At 41.3% G+C, this 19490-nt stretch overlaps 1 protein-coding gene across 3 annotated transcripts in view; it reads left to right on the top strand.

The window, feature by feature from the left end:
- pphln1 (periphilin 1) overlaps nucleotides 1-19490 on the top strand; it is a 203169-nt gene that overhangs the window by 13385 nt on the left and 170294 nt on the right. For all 3 annotated transcript variants that reach the window (XM_041216311.1, XM_041216312.1, XM_041216310.1), the window contains exon 4: nucleotides 7642-7703. In XM_041216311.1, coding sequence (XP_041072245.1) covers nucleotides 7642-7703 — 62 coding nt within the window. The remainder of the gene's footprint in view (nucleotides 1-7641; nucleotides 7704-19490) is intronic.

The following is a 19490-nucleotide window of genomic DNA, read 5'->3' as shown; positions in this document are numbered from 1 at the left end:
TCCATGCCCACCTTGTCCAGACCATTCAGGATCTTATATATTTCAATCAAGTCACCCCTCACTCTTCTAAACTCCAGTGGAAACAAACCCAATCTGTCTAACTTTTCCTCATGAGATAACCTGCTCATTCCAGGTATCAATCTAGTAAACCTCCTCTGAGCCGCCTCTGACACATACAGCCTTCCTTAAATAAGGAGACCAAAACTGCACACAGTAGTTGAGATGTGGCCTCATCAATGCCCTGTATAACTGCAGTATAACATCCTTATTTTTCACACAAAAACATAAAATGCTGGAAAAACTCAGCAGGTCTGGCAGCATCTGTGGAGAGAGAAACAGAGTTAACGTTTTGAGTCCGTATGGCCATTTTCCAGAGTCATACAGATTCGAAACATTAACTCTGTTTCTCTATCCACAGATGCTGCTAGACCTGCTGAGCTTTTCCAGCATTTTCTGTTTTTGTTTCAGATATCCAGCATCCGCCGTATTTTGCTTTTATCCTTACTTTTCAATTCAATTTTTCTCGTAATAAGGGCTGGCATTCCATTTGCTTTCTTAATTACTTGCTGTATCTGCAAACTACTTTTTGTGATTCATGCACTGGAACTCCTAAGATCCCTCTGCACCTCAGAATTTTGGAGTAGTTCTGTTTTTTTGTTTTTCCTGCCAAAGTGAACAACTTCACATTCTCCCACATTATACTCCATCTGCCAGATCGTTGCCCCTCACTGAACCTATCTATATTGTTTGCAACTTCCTTATGTTCTCTTCACAACATACTTTCCTATCTATCTTTGTGTCATTGCAAATTTAGCTACCATGCCTTCGCTCCCCTTATCTAAGACATTGATGTAAATTGTAAAAATTTGTGGCCTCAGCACAGATTCCTGCGCGTCTCCACTTGTCACATCCTGCTGATCAGAAAAAGACCCATTTATGCACACTCTGTTTTCTGCAAGTCAACCAATCTTATACGTTACCCACTATAACACGAGCTTTTATTTTCCGCAATAACCTTTGATGTGGCATCTTATTAAATGCCTTTTGGAAATCCAAGCACAGTACATCTACAGGCTCCCTTTAACCACAGCGCATGTTACTTCTTCAAAGAACTCCAATAAATTGGTTAAACATGATTTCCCTTTCAAAAAACTCTTCCCAATTACCTTCAGTTTTTCTATGTGCCCTTAGTGATCGATTCTAACACCTTCCCCATGACAGACATCAAGCTAACTGGCCTATAGTTTTCTGTTTTTTTGCTCCGGTCCCTTCTTGAATTGAGGGGTTATGTTCGCTACTTTTCAGTCTGACAGAACCTTTCCAGAATCTAGTGAATTTTGGAAAATCAACATCAACGCATCTACTACCTCATTAAGACCCTAGGATAAAGTCCACCGGGATCTGGAGACTTGTCAGCCCGCAGCTGCATCAGTTTGCTCAGTATTGCTTCCCTGGTGATTGCAATTTCACCGTTCCCCTCTCCCTTCCCCCTCTTGATTTACAGCTATTACAGGATGTTTTGACAGAAGCAAAATATTTGTTCATTTCATCCGCCAATTCTTTATTATCTACTATTAACTCCCCATTGTCACTCTCTAGAGGACCAGAACTCACTTTACCTACTCTTTTCCTTTTTTAAATACCTGTAGGAACTCTTTTATTATCATTTTTACACATCTAGCTAGCTTCTTCTTATACTCTTTCCTTGTTCTAATTAACCTTTTAGTCATCTCTGCTGTTCTTTTTATTCTGACCAATCATCCGACCTACATCTTTGCGTAGTTCTCTGCTTTTTCCTTAAGTTTGATGTTTTCCTTAACTACTTGCAGCTCTGAAGAAGAGTCATACAGACTCAGAACGTTAACCCTGTCTTTCTCTCCACAGATGCTGTTAGACCTGCTGAGTTTTTCCAGCATTTTCTGTTTTTTTTATTAATGCATCTGATCTGCGTCTCTATAACTGGGTACTTACAAGACACTAGCAGTAATTCTAAAATCACTACCTGAAAAGTTTTGCTTTTTACTGTGTTACACAAACTTTTTGCAAGATTCTCATTCAATTTTTCCTGACGTAATTGGTTCCATGTAAACTATGACTTTAGGCAGATAACCCTTCCTTTCAAGATTGTCTCCATGAGCTCCATTATGTTCCTTGCCCTGGCACCGGGGAGGCAACAGTTCATCTTGGACTCATTATCCCACCTGTAAAAATGGCACACCGTTCCTCTAACAATAGAATCTACTTTAACCACTCCCACCAGTGACTTCCTTCCCTACTATTTCTCATCCCTGTCTGTAGCAACTGGTTGCAGAGTGTTATAATTTTGTTTGTGACTTCCTGAGTCTCTTGGTCTTCACCTGCATCATAGGTATCCTTCACTGCACACCCACCAAACAATCAGAGCCCTAGGAATTTCCTGAATTGCCTCTATCCTAATCCTCCTCACCCCTCTGAACAACCATCCAGTTCCTTTCCTTTGCCTCAGTATTGCTGTCTAGCTGAAGCAATGTGTGTTCTATCAATTCTTTCTCCTATATAGTATAGAATGTCTGAACTGTTTCTCAAAGTCAGGTGAGCTTGTCTGCATACAGTCCTTATTCCTGTGGTTAACCTGGACACTACACTTTGAAAAACAGTTAGCAAAGCATATGGAAACCCTGGGTTTTAAAAGAGCCATAGAGTGCAAAAGCCAGTAAGTAATGCTAAGTCTATATAAAGTATTAGTTCAGCCCCAGCTGATATTAGTGTGTTCAATTCAGTGCATCATACTTTAGGAAGGAAGTGAATGCCTTGAAGTTATGCATAAGGCTGCTTTCACTGTTAAGTAGACTCCAAGAGTTTGGAAATGCCAAATAACTGAAAATAATTTCAAATCGGCAGCACTTTGGTTTGAACTGCAGCCCAATTGCTAAACTCTTTTAGCTGTTTCGATGACTCAGCTGGCCTCAACTTCATTTGCCTCTTGTTTCTATAATCTACTCAAACAGTACTGTCAGCACAAATGTTATTTTAAACACCAGTCAAACAGCTAATAAATTAAAAATCACACCTGATCATTACTGGTTTCAAAGCTAACTAGTACCTTATCAATCAAACTAGCCCAGTCCATACTTGAAGAAACTATTCCTTAAGCAGATATCATAGAATAGCACAACACATAAGGAGGACTTTTTTCCTGTCAAAAAGCAATCTGGTTTGTCCCAGTCCCCCACTCTACCCCCATATCCAGTAATTTTTCCTCCCAAGTATTTATCCAGCTCCTTTTTGAAGGCTGCTATCGAATTTGTAGTCATTACTTTATCAGGAAATGCATTCCCAATCCAAACCACTTGTTGGGTTAAAAAGTTTTCCTGGTTCTTTTGCCAGTCTCTCAAAATCTGTTTCTTCTGGCTTTTGACCCTTCAGCTGTTGGAAGCAGTTTCTCTTGATTTAATTTATCTAAACATCCTGATCAAATCTCCTCAGTCTTTTCTGCTGCAAGCAGATCAATTACAGCTTCTCCAGCCTATCCATGTAATTGTAGTCCTTAAACCCTGGAATCATTCTAATAAATCTCTTCGGTACCCTCTCCAGAGCATTCACTTCATTTCTAAAGTATGATGCCCAGAATTGAACACACTAATTTCAGCTGTCACCAAACTAATATTTTACATAGGCTTAGCAACTTACTGGCTTTTGTACTGTATGGCTCTTTTTAAAACACAGGGTTCCCATGTGCTTTATTAACTGTTTTGTTAACCTGTCCTGCCATGTTCAAAGATTTGTTGGGCCCCCAGGCATCTCTGTTCAGTACCCACTTAAAATTGTACCATTTAGCATGTAATGTTTCCTCATTGCTCCAACCAGTATGCATCACCTTACACTTTTCTGTATTCAATTTAATCTGCCATGTCCACCCATTCCACCACTGTGTCCTCTTGAAGTCCATTATTAAATTTCTCATTTTGCTACACTCCCAAGTTTCATGTCTTTTATGAATTTTGAAATTATGCCCTGTAGAGGCATGTCCAGATCATTAATGTGTATCAAAAACAGCAGTTCCCAGTCCTGAATTAGAGGAACTCTACTGTATGCCTCCCTCCAGTCTGAAAACAGCCTCTGTTTTCTGTCCCTTAACCAATTTTAGAATTGTTGAATAGTTACAGTGCAGAAGGAGGTCATTCACCCTTTGTGTGCGTGCTGGCTCTCTGTAAGAGCAACTCAGCTGTTCTCATTCCCATGTCTTTTCCCTGTAGCCCTGAAATTTCTCATCAAAATACTCAAAGCCAGTTAATTAAACACAATTTGTCCTTCATTAATCCATGTTTGTCCAAGTGACAGTTAATTTTGTCTTGGATCATAATTTCTAAAAACTTTCCAAACATTGGGTTTAAATTGACTGGCCAGCAGTTGCTGGGCTTGTTCTTGAACAAGGGTGTAAACTTTGCAATTCTCCAATCCTCTGGTGTCACCCCTGTATCTAAGGAAGACTAAGATTTTGGCCAGTGCCTCTGCAATTTCCATCCATTCCCTCAGCATCCTCAGGTGCTTCCCATCTGGTCTTGGTGACTTATCAACTTTAACTACAGGCAGTCTTTTTAATAACTCCTCTATCAATTTTTAGCCCATTCGGCTACCTCCTCTTTTACTATAACTTTGGTAGCACATTCTTCCTTGCTGAAGACGGATACAAAATTTAGTTTATGATTATTTTAAAAAACTCACTGTAACTAAGAGCATTATTGAATGAGAGTTGAAAACTTGGCACAGCTCTGTGCTTAAATGCTTAAAGAAAATAACGTCTGACACTGACATTTCAAACCAAAAAACACAATGTTTTCTGCAGTATGTTAATGCAAAAGACCTTTATGAACATTTTTTTACGACCTTGGTCTAAATAAGGCCAAAAGAACTGAATGTTGGAGGTGAGTTGAGAGTGACTGCCCTTGACGTCAAGGCAACATTTGACCAAGTGTGGTATTAATGACCTCTGGCAAAATGGAAGTCAACCAAAATCAAGGGGACGGCTTCCCACTGGCTGGAGCAATACTTAGCACAAAGGAAGACAAATGTGGTTGTTGGAGGTCCATCGTCTCAGACAAAGGACATGCGTGCAAGAGTTCCTCAATAACCAAAGACCAACTATCTTCAGCTGCTTCATCAATGACCTTCTCTGCCTCCATGTGTAAATATGCTTTTTGGTCCCTAATTTACCCTCCTCCTTTTGTCCTGGATAATGTTGACCTTGTGTTGTTGGAGCTGCGCTTGTAAAGCAAATGGGGAGTATTCCATTACTGTCCTGATTTGTGCCTTATAAATGATGGCAAGGCTTTGGGGAGGCAGGAGATGAGTCACTTGATGCAGAATGCCCAGCCTCTAACCTGTTCTTGTAACTGCAGTATTTATGTAGCTGATCCAGTTGCGTTTCTGGTCAATGGTGATTCCCAGGCTATTGATCGTCTGGAATTAATGATGGTAGTGCCATTGAATGTCAAGAAGAAGTCGTTCGACACGCTCTTTTTGGAGATGGTCATTGCCTGACACTTGTGTAGCGTGAATGTTGCTTTGTCTCTTCTCAGTCCAAGCCAAAGTGCTATCCAAATCTTACGGCATGTGGGAACAGGCTGTTTCGTTACCTGGAGAATTGTGAATCAAACTGAGCACATTGTTAATTATCAGTGAATTTCCCCTCTTCTGACTTTATGATGGAGGGGAGGCCATTGATGAAGCAGCTGAAGATAGTTGTTCTTCGGTTACTGAGGAACGCTTGCAGCTGTGTCCTGGGTCTGAGATGATTGGTTTTCAACAACCACATTTGCCTTCCTTGTGCTAGGTATTGTTCTAGCTGTGGAAAGCCTTACCCTATGATTTCTGTTGACTTACATTTTGCCAGGGCTCACTGATGCCAAACTTGGTCAAATACTGCCTTGATGTTGAGGGCAGTCACTCTCATCTCACCTCTGATATTCAGTTCTTTTGGCCTTGTTTGGACCAAGGCTGTAATAAATGTTTGTAAAAGTCCTTTGTTTTCTGCAGTTTTTTTAATCCATTGTGTTTTCTTGTTTGAAATGTCATAGTGTCAGACGCATTATCTTTATCCATTTGAGCACAGAGCTGTGTCAAGTCTCTCACTCAATAATGCTCTTAGTTACATCAAGTTTTAAAAGAATAATCATAAACTGAACTTCTAAGGAGAGGAGGCAAAAAACAATCACTTGTTTACTTGCAACTATTGCTCTAAAATGAATATGCAAACATACTTCAGACCTTTTTCTCAATGTGGCATTGGTGCCAATTACAGTACCTTTAACTCCTTTAAAGCCTAAAATGTGCATTGATTTTATAATTTCTTCTGTTTGTACACTGAATTTTCTTGACTTTTGTCAGCTTTTTCCACCTTTCAAGGGCTAAAACCTGTGCTCATTGTCAAAAGATCATCTGGTGAAAAAGATGATCTCATGTAGGCAGCTTTGGGTGTAAAGGAAGTCTATTTGGTATCAAGTTGGCTCCAGGATAGAATTTAGGAAGCCTAGAATTTAGATATTAAGTCAGGTAGCTCTCTGTAGCATTTTAAGACATTGCAAATCATTAACTGACCAGGCTGACTCTCTGAAGGGACAGGCATGTAACTGATGACGAGACGACTTCTCACTTGGTTCAAAATATCCCTGCTGTCCAGGCCTAAGTAAAATTGCCTTTTGCTGGGGTATTGGGGAAATTTGCTAGTTCTCAGTGTTGAGTTTTAACATAACTCAGATTTTGTTTAACATGAAGAAAATGTGTATAATTTCTCTGGATTTTCTCATTAATAAATCTTGTATATGTTTTATTATCATTTTATCCTGGGCATTGTAATTGATTAGAATAAAATCTAAATAATGACCTCCAAACCAATAAGTTAATAGCTCTGATAAGAAAATGGTGGGTGTGAGGTTAGGGTGCAGCCAACCAGATTGAGAGGCTGACAGGTTGTCAGGCAGGTAGACCCCAGGCACCAGGCCACAGAGAGGGAGGGTGTAGGAGGGAGGTACTTGGTGGGAGATGCCCGGAGTGATTGCAGGTTGGGGAGAAGATTGGGGATGAGATGCTGGGGAGGACGCAGGAAATGCAAATAGCAATGCTGAGGTATTAAGCATAAGCTAATTGTGCTGTGATAATATGCAGATAATTGTTTTTATAGTTGTAGAAAAGTTTGTAGAGGGTGGCTGTAGAGATGATTGTAGCCCGGGGATAACATAGGAAAGTTGCTGTTCCTCCACACCCACGAGAAAAGCAGTTAGTCTGCTTCATCCAGCAGTTGTCGTCTTCCTTTTAATGCAAGCTTCTTGAGGCCTAGGAAAGTCAGCCAGCCTGTGTAAATGATAGAAAAAAGATGGAAATCTTAGGCATACAGCTTCATTAAAACATTTAAGTCAGGGACCCGCCTTTCTGATTGAAAGATGTCTTGCCTGCCCCCACCCCACCTCTGATAAAGGCTGAAGTGGGAGGGTTCAAGATGGGTTTAAAATTTTTATATTTTAACTTGCCATTCAACCCAACCCTACCCGTTCTTTGGGTTAAAAATATTCCGAATGTGTATCATGCTATGACGTTTATTTCAAGTTGTGGCCATGATGTTCTAGATTTTTTCAATCTTTATTTCTTTTCATAAAATTCATCCAGGATGATGAAAATTCCAGATGGCCTAGAGAGGACCATTCAGGAAACAGACCATCCGATTACAGGTAGGTGAAGAAAGCGGTATTTTCAAGGCATTTTTGTCTTTGGCAACGACAGTAGAAGAACATTAAACAAATTTGCCCAGCTATAAATACAAGCAATCAGCTATCTGAGACATAATGAGACATTGTTTTGAACTTTCACAAAGCTTGTCTTCAACTTGCCTTCCTGATTAGATCGTAGTGGGTTTTATTTCTTCACAAAATTTGCAAACGGTTGAAAAATTTGTTTCAACCAGAGCGAGATGCAAATTAAGAGCTGACTTCTTTAGATAATAAGAATGTAATTGGGATGTTTATAATTTGTTTCTTAGTCTAAATATTTGTTACAGTAGGATCCCAGAAGACCAAAATCCTGAATTTCTCAAAAGCACACTGTTATGATCCCCACAGAGATCAATGACTCTTAAAAAGAGAGATGAATTTTCCAGCTACTGACAGAAAGCATTGCATGACAATATTTCATGTTTTATGATTTTTACTGCCACAAACTAAAATCAACATCAACTCAGCATTACTTAGTAGGCAACTAGTACACTAAACTGTAGAAAAGACAATTTCCCCATTAACAAATTAACATAACCAAAAACCCCATGCCATGTTTCTACATTATGCCACAACCTCAGCAGATATGTAGCATTGTAGATAAAGTCCAAATCCCTCCTGGCATTTCAGCAGGCTCCCTTCTCCCTGCCACGTCAGGGTGAGTTTTCCTTTCTGGAAGTCCCTTCTGAGTTTCATCAAATTGACTTCGAGAGGCAAGTGACCCTCTGGCAACTCTTTTTGATTCTTAATTGTCCACAAGTTCCATCTCTTCAAACAGAAGACCAGTATTCTGCTCCTTCCTCCCACTGCAGATCTCTGAGACTGTGATTCTGTGCCTAGAGAGACCAGCTGCACCTCTCCTGTATCAGGGTGTGAAAAATGACACTCTAATTTCTATGGGTTCCAACCTGGGCCTCTGGCGCAATGGCTACTGAATCACATGGGGCTTGCCCCCCAGGCAGAGTTCAGGATGATCACCATCCCTCTCTTCAGGATATCCTTTTTTAGCTTAAATCAAAAAAAGACAGTTTAAAACATGACCATTTAATAAATCTCTTATTTGTAACAAAGCATTGTTGCCAGAGGTCTCATACCTGAGTGTTCTTTTATAACTGGAAAAAGTTTTGAAAAATCACCAAATTATTGAAATTTTTGGCTGCTGAATGGCTTGGGGGATTTTTTGGTAGGCTAGTTATTGTGAAAGATTTTAAATTGTTGAATATGTGCTTCCTGTTGTAAACCTGAGCTTTCCAATCCAAAATGTTCCCAGGTTTTAACTGTGATTTGTACAGAGTTAATTGCTCTAAACATTGTGAAATAGATTTACTGTGCATTTTGAGTCATGTGAATAGCTTTGGGTTCATAACAATGTAAGCTTTTTAATATAATTTGGTTGTGAGATTTCCAACCAGTGCTTAATCTGTTTACACCTCCAGCTTTTCACTGACTAGTGTAACTGGAGTTGTGCATAATTAAACTTAAAAGCTACTACGTAGTTCCAGTATTTTACTTGGGAGCATTTAAAATTAATTCCTTATTGTTTAAATAACTAAAATCCTGTCAGTTCTTTGATAACATGATAATTGAACTGACATTTCGATGCTAGTATTGGGCATCAGTGGATAGTTTCTTGCCTACATGCCAGAAACCCATTATTCCTAATGAGTGATGTGAAATTGACATAATAATTTGAACCTATTGGTTTTGCATCACTTTAAATGAATATTATCTCAACCCAATGTCAGCAGAACTTTTATGTTTTTATCATCTCAAGGCTTCATCTTGTCAATAAGATCATTACTGCAGTAAATTCAACTTCTTAATCAGCACACTATAAACTTTCTGTCCTGAGCAGAATTACAGAAGCTTACAGCACAGAGCAAGGTCGATCAGCCCATTATGCCTGAGCTGGTTATTTGAATGAGCTAGTCAATTCATCCCATTCCCCTGCTCTTTTCCAGTAGCTTTGCAGTGCTTTCCTTTCAAGTATATCCAATTACCTTTTGAAAGTTAACCTTAAATCTGCTTCCACTACCCTTTCAAGCAGTGTATTCCAGATCACCACAATTTACCATGTAAAATTTTTTCTCATCTTCTACCACCCAAACCTTTGCCAATTACTTCAAGTCCTCTGGTTGCACACCACCTCCCAGTAGAAATCAAAGCACCTTATAATTTTGAAAATTTTAATTAAATATCCCTTTACCCTCTCTGCTGTGAGGATAATAATCCTGGCTTCTCTCGTCTCCCTACATGACTGAAGTCTGTCATTGCTGATACCACTTCAATAAATCTTTCTGCACCCTCTCTTGAGGTAATTTGATACATCTGTAATAAAATTTACTTCATAGTTCCTTATTTGTTTAGCAGTTAATATTTAATATTTGCATGTGCCATTTTTTTCACAACTTGTGTTTGATGTCCAACTTTCGATATTTCTCCTTCACTTTTAGAGGAGAACAGTTCATGTGTATTTGAGATGTGAAGACAGAACTAGACGAAAAATCATTATTTTTCCCATTCTTTCTTATCATGGTCTCAGCTTTCATCTATCTCCTTGACCACCAGTTCAAATTACAAATAGGGATTTTGCTTAACTGCAAAGTATTGTTTCAATCACAGCTGTTGTTACTGTTCTCCTGTTGGTGATCAGTGCTTTCCTGGTCAGAAAGATGGGGAGAAGTGGGTACTTGCAGGATAACTTTTTTGGGCTGAGAGTATTAACGACATGTTAAACACACTGGAATAGAAGACTGTTTATCCAGCTGTTCTTAGTTTAATTGCCTCTTCTGCTGACAATCGGCATCTCATAAATAGTTAGTGCGACAAGGGGCTATTTTATTAATGAGCAGTCAGGAGCTTTATAGCATACATTCCATAGAATTTAAAAACTGGTGTTCAATACAAATAATTTACATAGTGCAATGGGAATCAAAGTTATAAAGAAGGGATAGATGCTTTGGCAGACTGAGCTGTTCCTCCAGTACATTGTCGTAGATCAAATCTTAGTGTTAATAAGACTATTTGAAACATAGCAATCATAAAGAGCATTTCTTTAGAGCACCTTATGATATGTGTTTCTCATTTTCAATTTTGACATTCTGGAAACAAAGACTTACTTCAAAAATGAACGCTGTCTCCATTGCTTGTAGCGGGCATATTTGTTCTAATGTGATTTGCTTGCTAAATGCAGTGAATGGTAAATAAAGCAGATTATGAACTAACACAAGGCTGATGAAAGGAAAGCAATGTATGTAACCTATATGGATTTTAAAAAAGCATTCGACAAAGCACACACAAAAGGCTGGTGAACAAAATGGCCTCATGAAATAGAAGGGTAAGTGTTAGCTTGAATAAAAAAATTGGCTTAAGGATGAAAAACAGCAAGCCATGGTAAACAGTTATTTTTCAGCCTGGAGGATGGTAGACAGTGGTGTTGCCCAAGGGTCAGTACTAGGACCACTGCTTTTTTGACATATGACTTGGATACAGGAATACAGATTAAAATTTCAAAATTTACAGATGGAACCAAATTTGGAGGTGTGGCAAAAAGTGAGGATGATAACAGTTGACTGCAACTGAACATAGATAGGATAGCAGAATGGGCAGCCAAGTGGCAGAGGAAATTTAATATAGAGTAGTGTGAGCTGATGCATTTTGGCAGAAGGGATAAGGAGAGGCAATATAGACTAAATGGCACAGTTCTAAAGAGTGTGCAGGAACAGAGGAACCTGAGGGTTCATGTGGATATATCTTTGAAGATGGCAGGACATATTGAGAAAGTAATTAGTAAAGCATAGGGGGTCTTGGGTCCCATAAATATATTTAGCACAAAAGCAGGGGAGTTATGCTGAACCTGTATAAAGCTCTGGTTAGGCCACAACTAAGTACCTCCAGTTCTGGTCACCTCACTTTACCCTTGAGAGGGTGCAGAGGAGATTTTAAAGCATGAGGAATTTTAGTTACAAGGTTAGATTGATGAAGCTGAAGTTATTCTCCATGGAGCAAACTAGATTTTTGGAAGATTGGTTATAGAGTTGTACAAGATTGTGATCAGTTTAGGTGAGGTAGACAATGGGGAGGCCATGGCGTAGTGGTATTGTTCCTGGACTAGTAACCCAGAGACCCAGGATAATGATCTGGGGGATCCGCCACAGCAGATAGTGAAATTTGAATTCAATAAAAACCTGGAATTAAAAGTCTAATAATGACCATGAAACCATTGTCAATTGTTGTTCGCTAATGTCCTTTAGGGAAGGAAATCTGTCATCCTTACCTGGTCTGGCCAACATGTGACTCCAGAACCACAGCAATGTGGTTGATTCTTAATTGCCCTCTGAAATGGCCTAGCAAGCCACTCAGTTGTATCAAATCACTACAAAGTCACAAAAAAAGGAATGAAACTTGACGGACCACCCAGCGTCAACCTAGGCACCGGAAACAACAACGGCAGTTTCAGCTCTGTTGACCCTGAATGGTCCTCCTGACCAACTTCTGGGGGCGAGTGCCAAAATTGGGAGAGCTGTCTCACAGACTTGTCAAGCAACAGCCTGACATAGGCATCCTCATGGAATCATATCTTACAGATCATGCCCCAGACACCATCATCACTATCCCTGGGTATGCCCTGTCCCACCGGCAGGACAGACCCAGCAAAGGTGGTGGCACAGTGAGATACAGTCAGGAGAGAGTTAGCTTGGGAGTCCTCAACATCGACCCCGGACCACATGAAGTCTCATGGCATCAAGTCAAACATGGGCAAGGAAACCTCCTGCCGATTACCACGTACTGCCCTCCTTCAGCTGAGGAAGTAGTGCTCCTCTATGTTGAACACCACTTGGAGGAAGCACTGAATGTGGCAAGAGCGTAGAATGTACTCTGGGTGGGGGACTTCAATGACCATTACCAAGAGTGGCTCGGTAGCACCACTACTGACCGAGCTGGCCAAATCCTAAATGACGTAGCTGCTAAACTGGGTCTGCGGCAGGTGGTGAGGGAACCAAAAAGAGGGGAAAAAACATACTTCACCTCATCCTCACCAACCTGCCTACCACAGATACATCTGTCCATGACAGTATCAGTAGGGGTGACTACCGTACAGTCATTGTGGAGACAAAGTCCCGCCTTCACATTGAGGATACCCTCTATAGTGCTGTGTGGCACTACCGCCACACTAAATGGGATAGATTTTGAACAGATCTAGCAACTCAAGGCATTCATGAGGCGATGTGGGCCATCAGTAGCAGCAGAATTATACTCGAATACAATCTGTAACATCATGGCCCGACATATCCCCCACTCTACCATTACCATCTAGCCAGGGGATCAACCCTGGTTCAATGAAGAGTACGGGAGGCATGCCAGAAGCAGCACCAGGCATACCTTTTTAAAAAAAAAGAGGTATCAACCTGGTAAAGCAAAAACACAGAACTGCTTGCATGCTAAACAGCATAAGCAGCAAATGATAGACATAAAAACAAAAAAACTGCGGATGCTGGAAATCCAAAACAAAAACAGAATTACCTGGAAAAACTCAGCAGGTGTTGTAGCTGTACTGAAACATTTGGATTCACCTATTCTGTTGAAGGGTCATGAGGACTCGAAACGTCAGCTCTTTTCTTCTCCGCCGATGCTGCCAGACCTGCTGAGTTTTTCCAGGTAATTCTGTTTTTGTTAAGTGATAGACATAGCTATGCGATTCCACAACCAACGGTTCAGATCTAAGCTCTGCAGTCCTGCCACATACTGTCATGAATGGTGGTGGACAATTAAACAACTCACTGGTGGAGGAGGCTCCACAAGTATCCTCATCCTCAATGATGGAGGAGCCCAGCACAGCAGTGCAAAAGATAAGGCTGAAGCATTCGCAACAATCTTCAGCCAGAAGTGCTAAGTAGATGATCCATTTCGGCCTCCTCTGGAGGTCCCCAACATCACAGGTGCCAGTCTTCAGCCAATTGGATTCACTCCACGTGATATCAAAAGACGGCTGAAGGCACTGGATACTTCAAAGGCTATGGGCCCTCACAACATTCCAGTAATAGTACAGAAGAATTGTGCTGCAGAACTTGTCATGCCCCTAGCCAAGCTGTTTCAGTACAGCTACAACACTGGCATCTGCCCGGCTATGTGGAAAATTGCCCAGGTGGGTAGGACATACAAAAAATAGGACACAAAAAGTAGGACAAATCCAACCGGGCCAATTACAGCCCCATCAGTCTACTCTTGTTCATCAATAATGGAAGGGGTCATCAACAGTTCTATCAAGCAGCACTTGTTTAGCAATAACCTGATCACTGATGCCCAGTTTGGGTTCTGCCGGGGCCACTCAGCTCCTGACATCATTACAGCCTTGGTTCAAACATGGGCAAAAGAGCTGAACTCCACAGGTGAGGTGAGAGTGACTGCCCTTGACATGAAGGCAGCATTTGATCGAGTGTGGCATCAAGGATCCCAAGCAAAACTGGAGTCAGTGGGAATCAGGAGGAAAACTCCTATGTTGGTTGGAGTCATACCTAGCACAAAGGAAGATGGTTGTGGCAGTTGGAGGTCAGTCATCTCAGTTCCAGGACATCACTGCAGGAGTTCCTCGGGGTAGTGTCCTAGGCCCAACCTTCTTCAACTGCTTCATTAATGACCTTCCTTCCATCATAAGGTCAGAAGTGGGGAGGTTTGCTGATGATTGCACAACAATCATCACCATTCGCAACTCCTCAGATACTGAAGCAGGTCATGTCCCAATGCAGCAAGGCCTGGACAATATCCAGGCTTGGGCTGACAAGTGGCAAGTAACATTCGCGCCACATAAGCGTCACACAATGACCATCTCCAACAAGAGAGAATCTCACCATTACCCCTTGATGTTCAATGGCATTACCATCACTGAATCCCCCACTATCAATATCCTGGGGTTAACATTGACCAGAAACTGAAGCGGACTGGCCACATAAATACTGTGGCTACAAAAGCAGGTCAGAGGCTAGGAATCGTGCGATGAGTAACTCTGCACCTGACCCCCTGCCCCCCAAAGCCTGTCCATCTGCAAGGCACACGTCAGGAGTGTGATGGACTACTCTCCACTTGCCTGGATGAGTGCAGCTCCCACAACACTCGAAGCTTGACCATCGTCCAGGACAAAGCAACCCATCTGATTGGCACCATATCCACAAATATTCAATCCCTCCACCACCGACGCACAGTAGCGGCAGTGTGTAGCATCTACAAGATGCACTGCAGGAATTCACCGCAGGAATTCACCAAGGCTTCTTCGACAGCACCTTCCAAACTCACAACCACTACCATCTGGAAAGACGAGCAGCAGATAGATGGGAACACCACCACCTGGAAGTTCCCCTCCAAGTCACTTAGCATCCTGATTTGGAAATATGACGCCATTCCTTCATTGTTGCTGGGTCAAAATCCTGGAACTACTCCCTTCGTAACAGCACTGTGGGTGTACCTACATCACAGGAGCTGCAGCAGTTCAAGAAAACAGCCCTCAACACCTTCTCAAGGGCAACTAGAGATGGCAATAAATGCTAGCCCAACCAGCAAAGCCCACATCCTGTGAATGAATAATAAAAGAAAAGCTGTTCCCATTAACTGATGGTACAAGGGAGATTTTGGGCAAGAGATGCCAGCGAGGTGATGTGAAGAAGAACCTTTTTACTCATGTGATACTAATGACCAGGAACTAGCAGCCTATGAGGGTAGTGGAAGCAGAGAGGATCAATGATTTTTAAAAGGAAATTGGGTGGACACTTTCGTGAAATAAACTTGCAGGCTCATGGGGATAGAGTGGAGGAATGGGATTGTTAGGTTTCCTGTATGGAGAACAGCATGAGCTTGATGGGCCGAATGGCTGCCTCCTGTGCCATTATGACTCTAAGCTTTTAAGTGTGTTTTTTTTTTTGTCTCCAGCTAGTTTACACTCACATCCCATTTTTTTTTCTAGTTTCATCACTTTCTTAATCATCCTTTTTGGCAATGTTAGAAACCTCTCACTTTAATCTAATACTATCCTCTGTTTAGCCACAATTGGGCCACTTTTCTAATGTGATTTTTATTTCTTGAATGAATGTATTATTGTTGCTAATTATGAATTTGATCTTTTCTTGTTAGCCATCTCCTGTCATACATTTCAATCTAGCTACCCCGTCTATCTTAGCCAACTTTTCCTTGATATTCATTTTGTTTGTTTTGTTCCGATCTAAAGCCTTAGTTTCATACTTTACAGTATTGCATTTTCATTCATAAAAGCAGATGGCTATTGCCATCAGGAATTGGGAACCTCCTTGGCGCAAAGTGGCCAGGTGATTTGTGTAGAATATGTGGTAGAACTATCAGTAGCTTGCAAGGGATGTGAATTTAAGTGTCTTCAAGTTTATCTACTCACTATTTGAGTAGTAAAATTAATTTGGCTAACATTGTTAAACATGGGCAAAATCTTGTGGAGATGAAGGGTGTCCCACCTGCAGGCTGGAGAACCAGCGAGATGCCCGCGTCACCTCTTTGGGAAGTCCTGCTGCAACTTATTCCGCTCACGTCGGGGAGGACTTTAGGTGGATCGGCAGCAAGGGCAGGGGGGTGGCTCTCGGTTGCCCCCACCATCCACGCCCTCCCCTCCTCCTTCCTGGTGCCGGGTCCCTCAATCCATGTCTTGAGTGCCTTTGAATGGGACACCACACTTTCCCCCCACCCACAGGAGCCCGCAAGCAACCCCGCACAGGTGTGCTTGTCGTGCTCCTTGCATGGCGAGCTCTTTGTCTGCCACTGAATTAATACCTCTGCCTACTTAAGGGCCTAAATTGCCGAGGCTGGAATGTCATCTACAAACCTTCCCACCAAGGATTTCATTGGGGTGGATGTGGGGGAAGGTGACAGATCCCCACCCACCACCATCCTGTCTGATTAAATGCCCCTGCCACCACCAACCCCCCATCACTACCACCACCAAACACGCTATGGGAGATGGCACAAGATTCTACCTCATATTGCTGACCTGTCAAATGAAGTAGTGGAGTAAAGGATCTGACTTTATCTCTCTGCAACCTGACTCAAGTCAGGTTTAGGGGTATAGGGAGCAAGTCTAAAATTGTCCACACTCCTCCTGGCTGTTACTGCCACCCCACTCCCACATACAGTGTTCCTCGAAAGGACCTGTGAATATTAAGCCTTACCTCTGAAGCATTTAAAGTATTTGTATTAGAAAAGTGTACACTATTTTCTTTTAAAATATTCAAGCTGTGATTTTTTTTAAATTTCATAAAAAGGAGCCATTTTATTTGAAGGTTACTACAGTATGTTGAATTATACATTCAGGTTTTTCAGCATGAAAGGGCAATTCTGTCTCTTGGCTGAAAGTGAGTTGGGACAAATTACAGTGGTGGCAATATGAAATTTAACATTAATGTGGTAAATGTGTTTGAAGAATAAATTTACAGAATCACAGTGCAGAAGAGGCCCTTCGGTCCATCAAGTCTGCACCGACATGTGAGAAACACCTGACCTACCTACCTAATCCCATTTACCAGCACTTGGCCCATAGCCTTGAATGTTATGACATGCCAAGTGCTCATCCAGCTACTTTTTAAAGGATGTGAGGCAACCCGCTTCCACCACCCTCCCAGGCAGTGCATTTCGGACTGTCACCACCCTCTGGGTAAAGAAGTTTTTCCTCACATCCTCCCTAAACCTCCTGCCCCTCACCTTGAACTTATGCCTCTTGTGACTGACCCTTCAACCAAGGGGAACAGCTGCTCCCTATCCATCCTGTCCATGCCCCTCATAATCTTGTACACCTCGATCAGGTCGCCCCTCAGTCTTCTCTGCACCAACGAAAACAACCCAAGTCTATCCAACTCTCTTCTTAACTTAAATATTTCATCCCAGGCAACATCCTGGTGAATCTCCTCTGCACCCCCTCCAGTGTAATCACATCCTTCCTATAATGTGGCAACCAGAAATGCACACAGTACTCCAGCCATGGCCTCACCAAGGTTCTATACAACTCCAACATGACCTCCCTACTTTTGTTATCTATGCCTCGCTTGATAAAGGCTAGTGTCCCATATGCCTTTTTCACCACCCCGCTAACATGCCCCTCTGCCTTCAGAGATCTGTAGATACACACGTCAAGGTCTCTTTTTTCCTCAGAACTTCTTAGTGCCATGCCGTTCATTGAATACTTTCTTGTCAAATTACTCCTTCCAAAGTGTATCACCTCAGTTTTCACGGTTAAATTCCATCTTCCACTTATCTGCCCATTTGACCATCCAACTGTATCTTCCTGTAGCCTAAGACACTCAACATTAACCACCCAGCCAATCTTTGTGTCATTCGCAAACTTACTAATCCTACCCCACACATAGTCATCTATGTCATTTATATAAATAACAAATAATAGAGGACCCAGCACAGATCCCTGTGGTACGTCACTGGACACTGGCTTCCAGTCACTAAAGCATCCTTCTCTCATCACCCTCTGCCGCCTACAATTAAGCCAAATTAGTACAATAATATTAGTATATTTATTTGAAATTACAGGGGCAACTTAATTGCTAAAAATTTTTCTGCTTTATGTAGACTATAATATTTGAAATAAGTTTATTTCACAATTAGCCTCTCAGGTTTATTCAGCAGAAGAATCAGTTTAATATCTCTGTTGTGAAATATTTCACTCATCGTATGAATGTTTAAAAAAAGCTGTTAATCTCAACAAGAATCAACTTAATTTAGCAAACCAACCAGCATCAATCAAATGTCTACCCAACCTTCAGGCTAATGGACTTGTACTTTGAGTTATTTTCACAATGGGAAATTAAGTTTCTCTTGGTTTAACAATTCAGTCTTTTAGACTTTGAGGAAGATATCGGATCCTCTGAAATTGCTGTTTATTGAGGAACCAAGCCATTGCAGAGTCAAAGTGTATTCTTTGTGTTTTTAATGATGTGGCATTGGCTGAAGACGTTGTGACAGTTATATTAATAACCTACTTTTCCAATATTATCATCTACAGTAACCATTTTAGTTGGTTTGGAAGTACAAAATGTCAACATATGAACAATGTCAAAAAGAACTTTACACTTTAAGGTCATTCTTTAGCTGTTATCATTTGTGTAGACAATCATGGCAGCCAGCTTGTTTGTGCTGAGGTCCCACAGACAACAATGAGACGAATAACCAGTTAATCTGCTTTTAATTGTTTTGATTAAGGATTAGATCAATGGCAGAGATCCTGTGAGAACGTCCCTGCCCCTCTTTTTAGTGTGTGCCACGGGATATTGTATGATCATCTGGGTCTTCGCACTAAGGGGTTGTAAAAGGAGTGCATCGTAAATATAGTGTAAAAATTAGGAATTTGGTGAGAGCGGGAATTCTCTGGTGAATATTGGTAAGTATAACTCAAACTGAAATTTAGTTTAACATTGAATTTAACATAGATCTTTTAAAAACTGTAAAAGAAACTGGAAGCTAATTAACTGGCACTGATGGCCAGTTTTTAATTTGGGGTGACCAGATTTTCAAAAGTCAAAGTGACACATTGAAAAGCCTTGGGAAGGTGGAGTTCCATGATGATTAACATGTTGGGCGACCAATGGCAGGAGTCTGGGGAAGGGACAGTTGAAGGTAGGTGGTCATGTGATGACTACTGTGTCCAGCAAGAGTTGGCAACCCTATAAAGACACCGATTATTGAAAGACAGTAGTTACGAACCATAGACTTTTGTTTCGTTGACAATTCTACCTC

This window comes from Carcharodon carcharias, chromosome 21 (assembly GCF_017639515.1).
Source record: "Carcharodon carcharias isolate sCarCar2 chromosome 21, sCarCar2.pri, whole genome shotgun sequence".
Classification (NCBI taxonomy): domain Eukaryota; kingdom Metazoa; phylum Chordata; class Chondrichthyes; order Lamniformes; family Lamnidae; genus Carcharodon; species Carcharodon carcharias.
The sequence above is the reverse complement of the archived record's forward strand: the minus strand, read 5'-3'. Positions and strand labels throughout refer to the sequence as shown.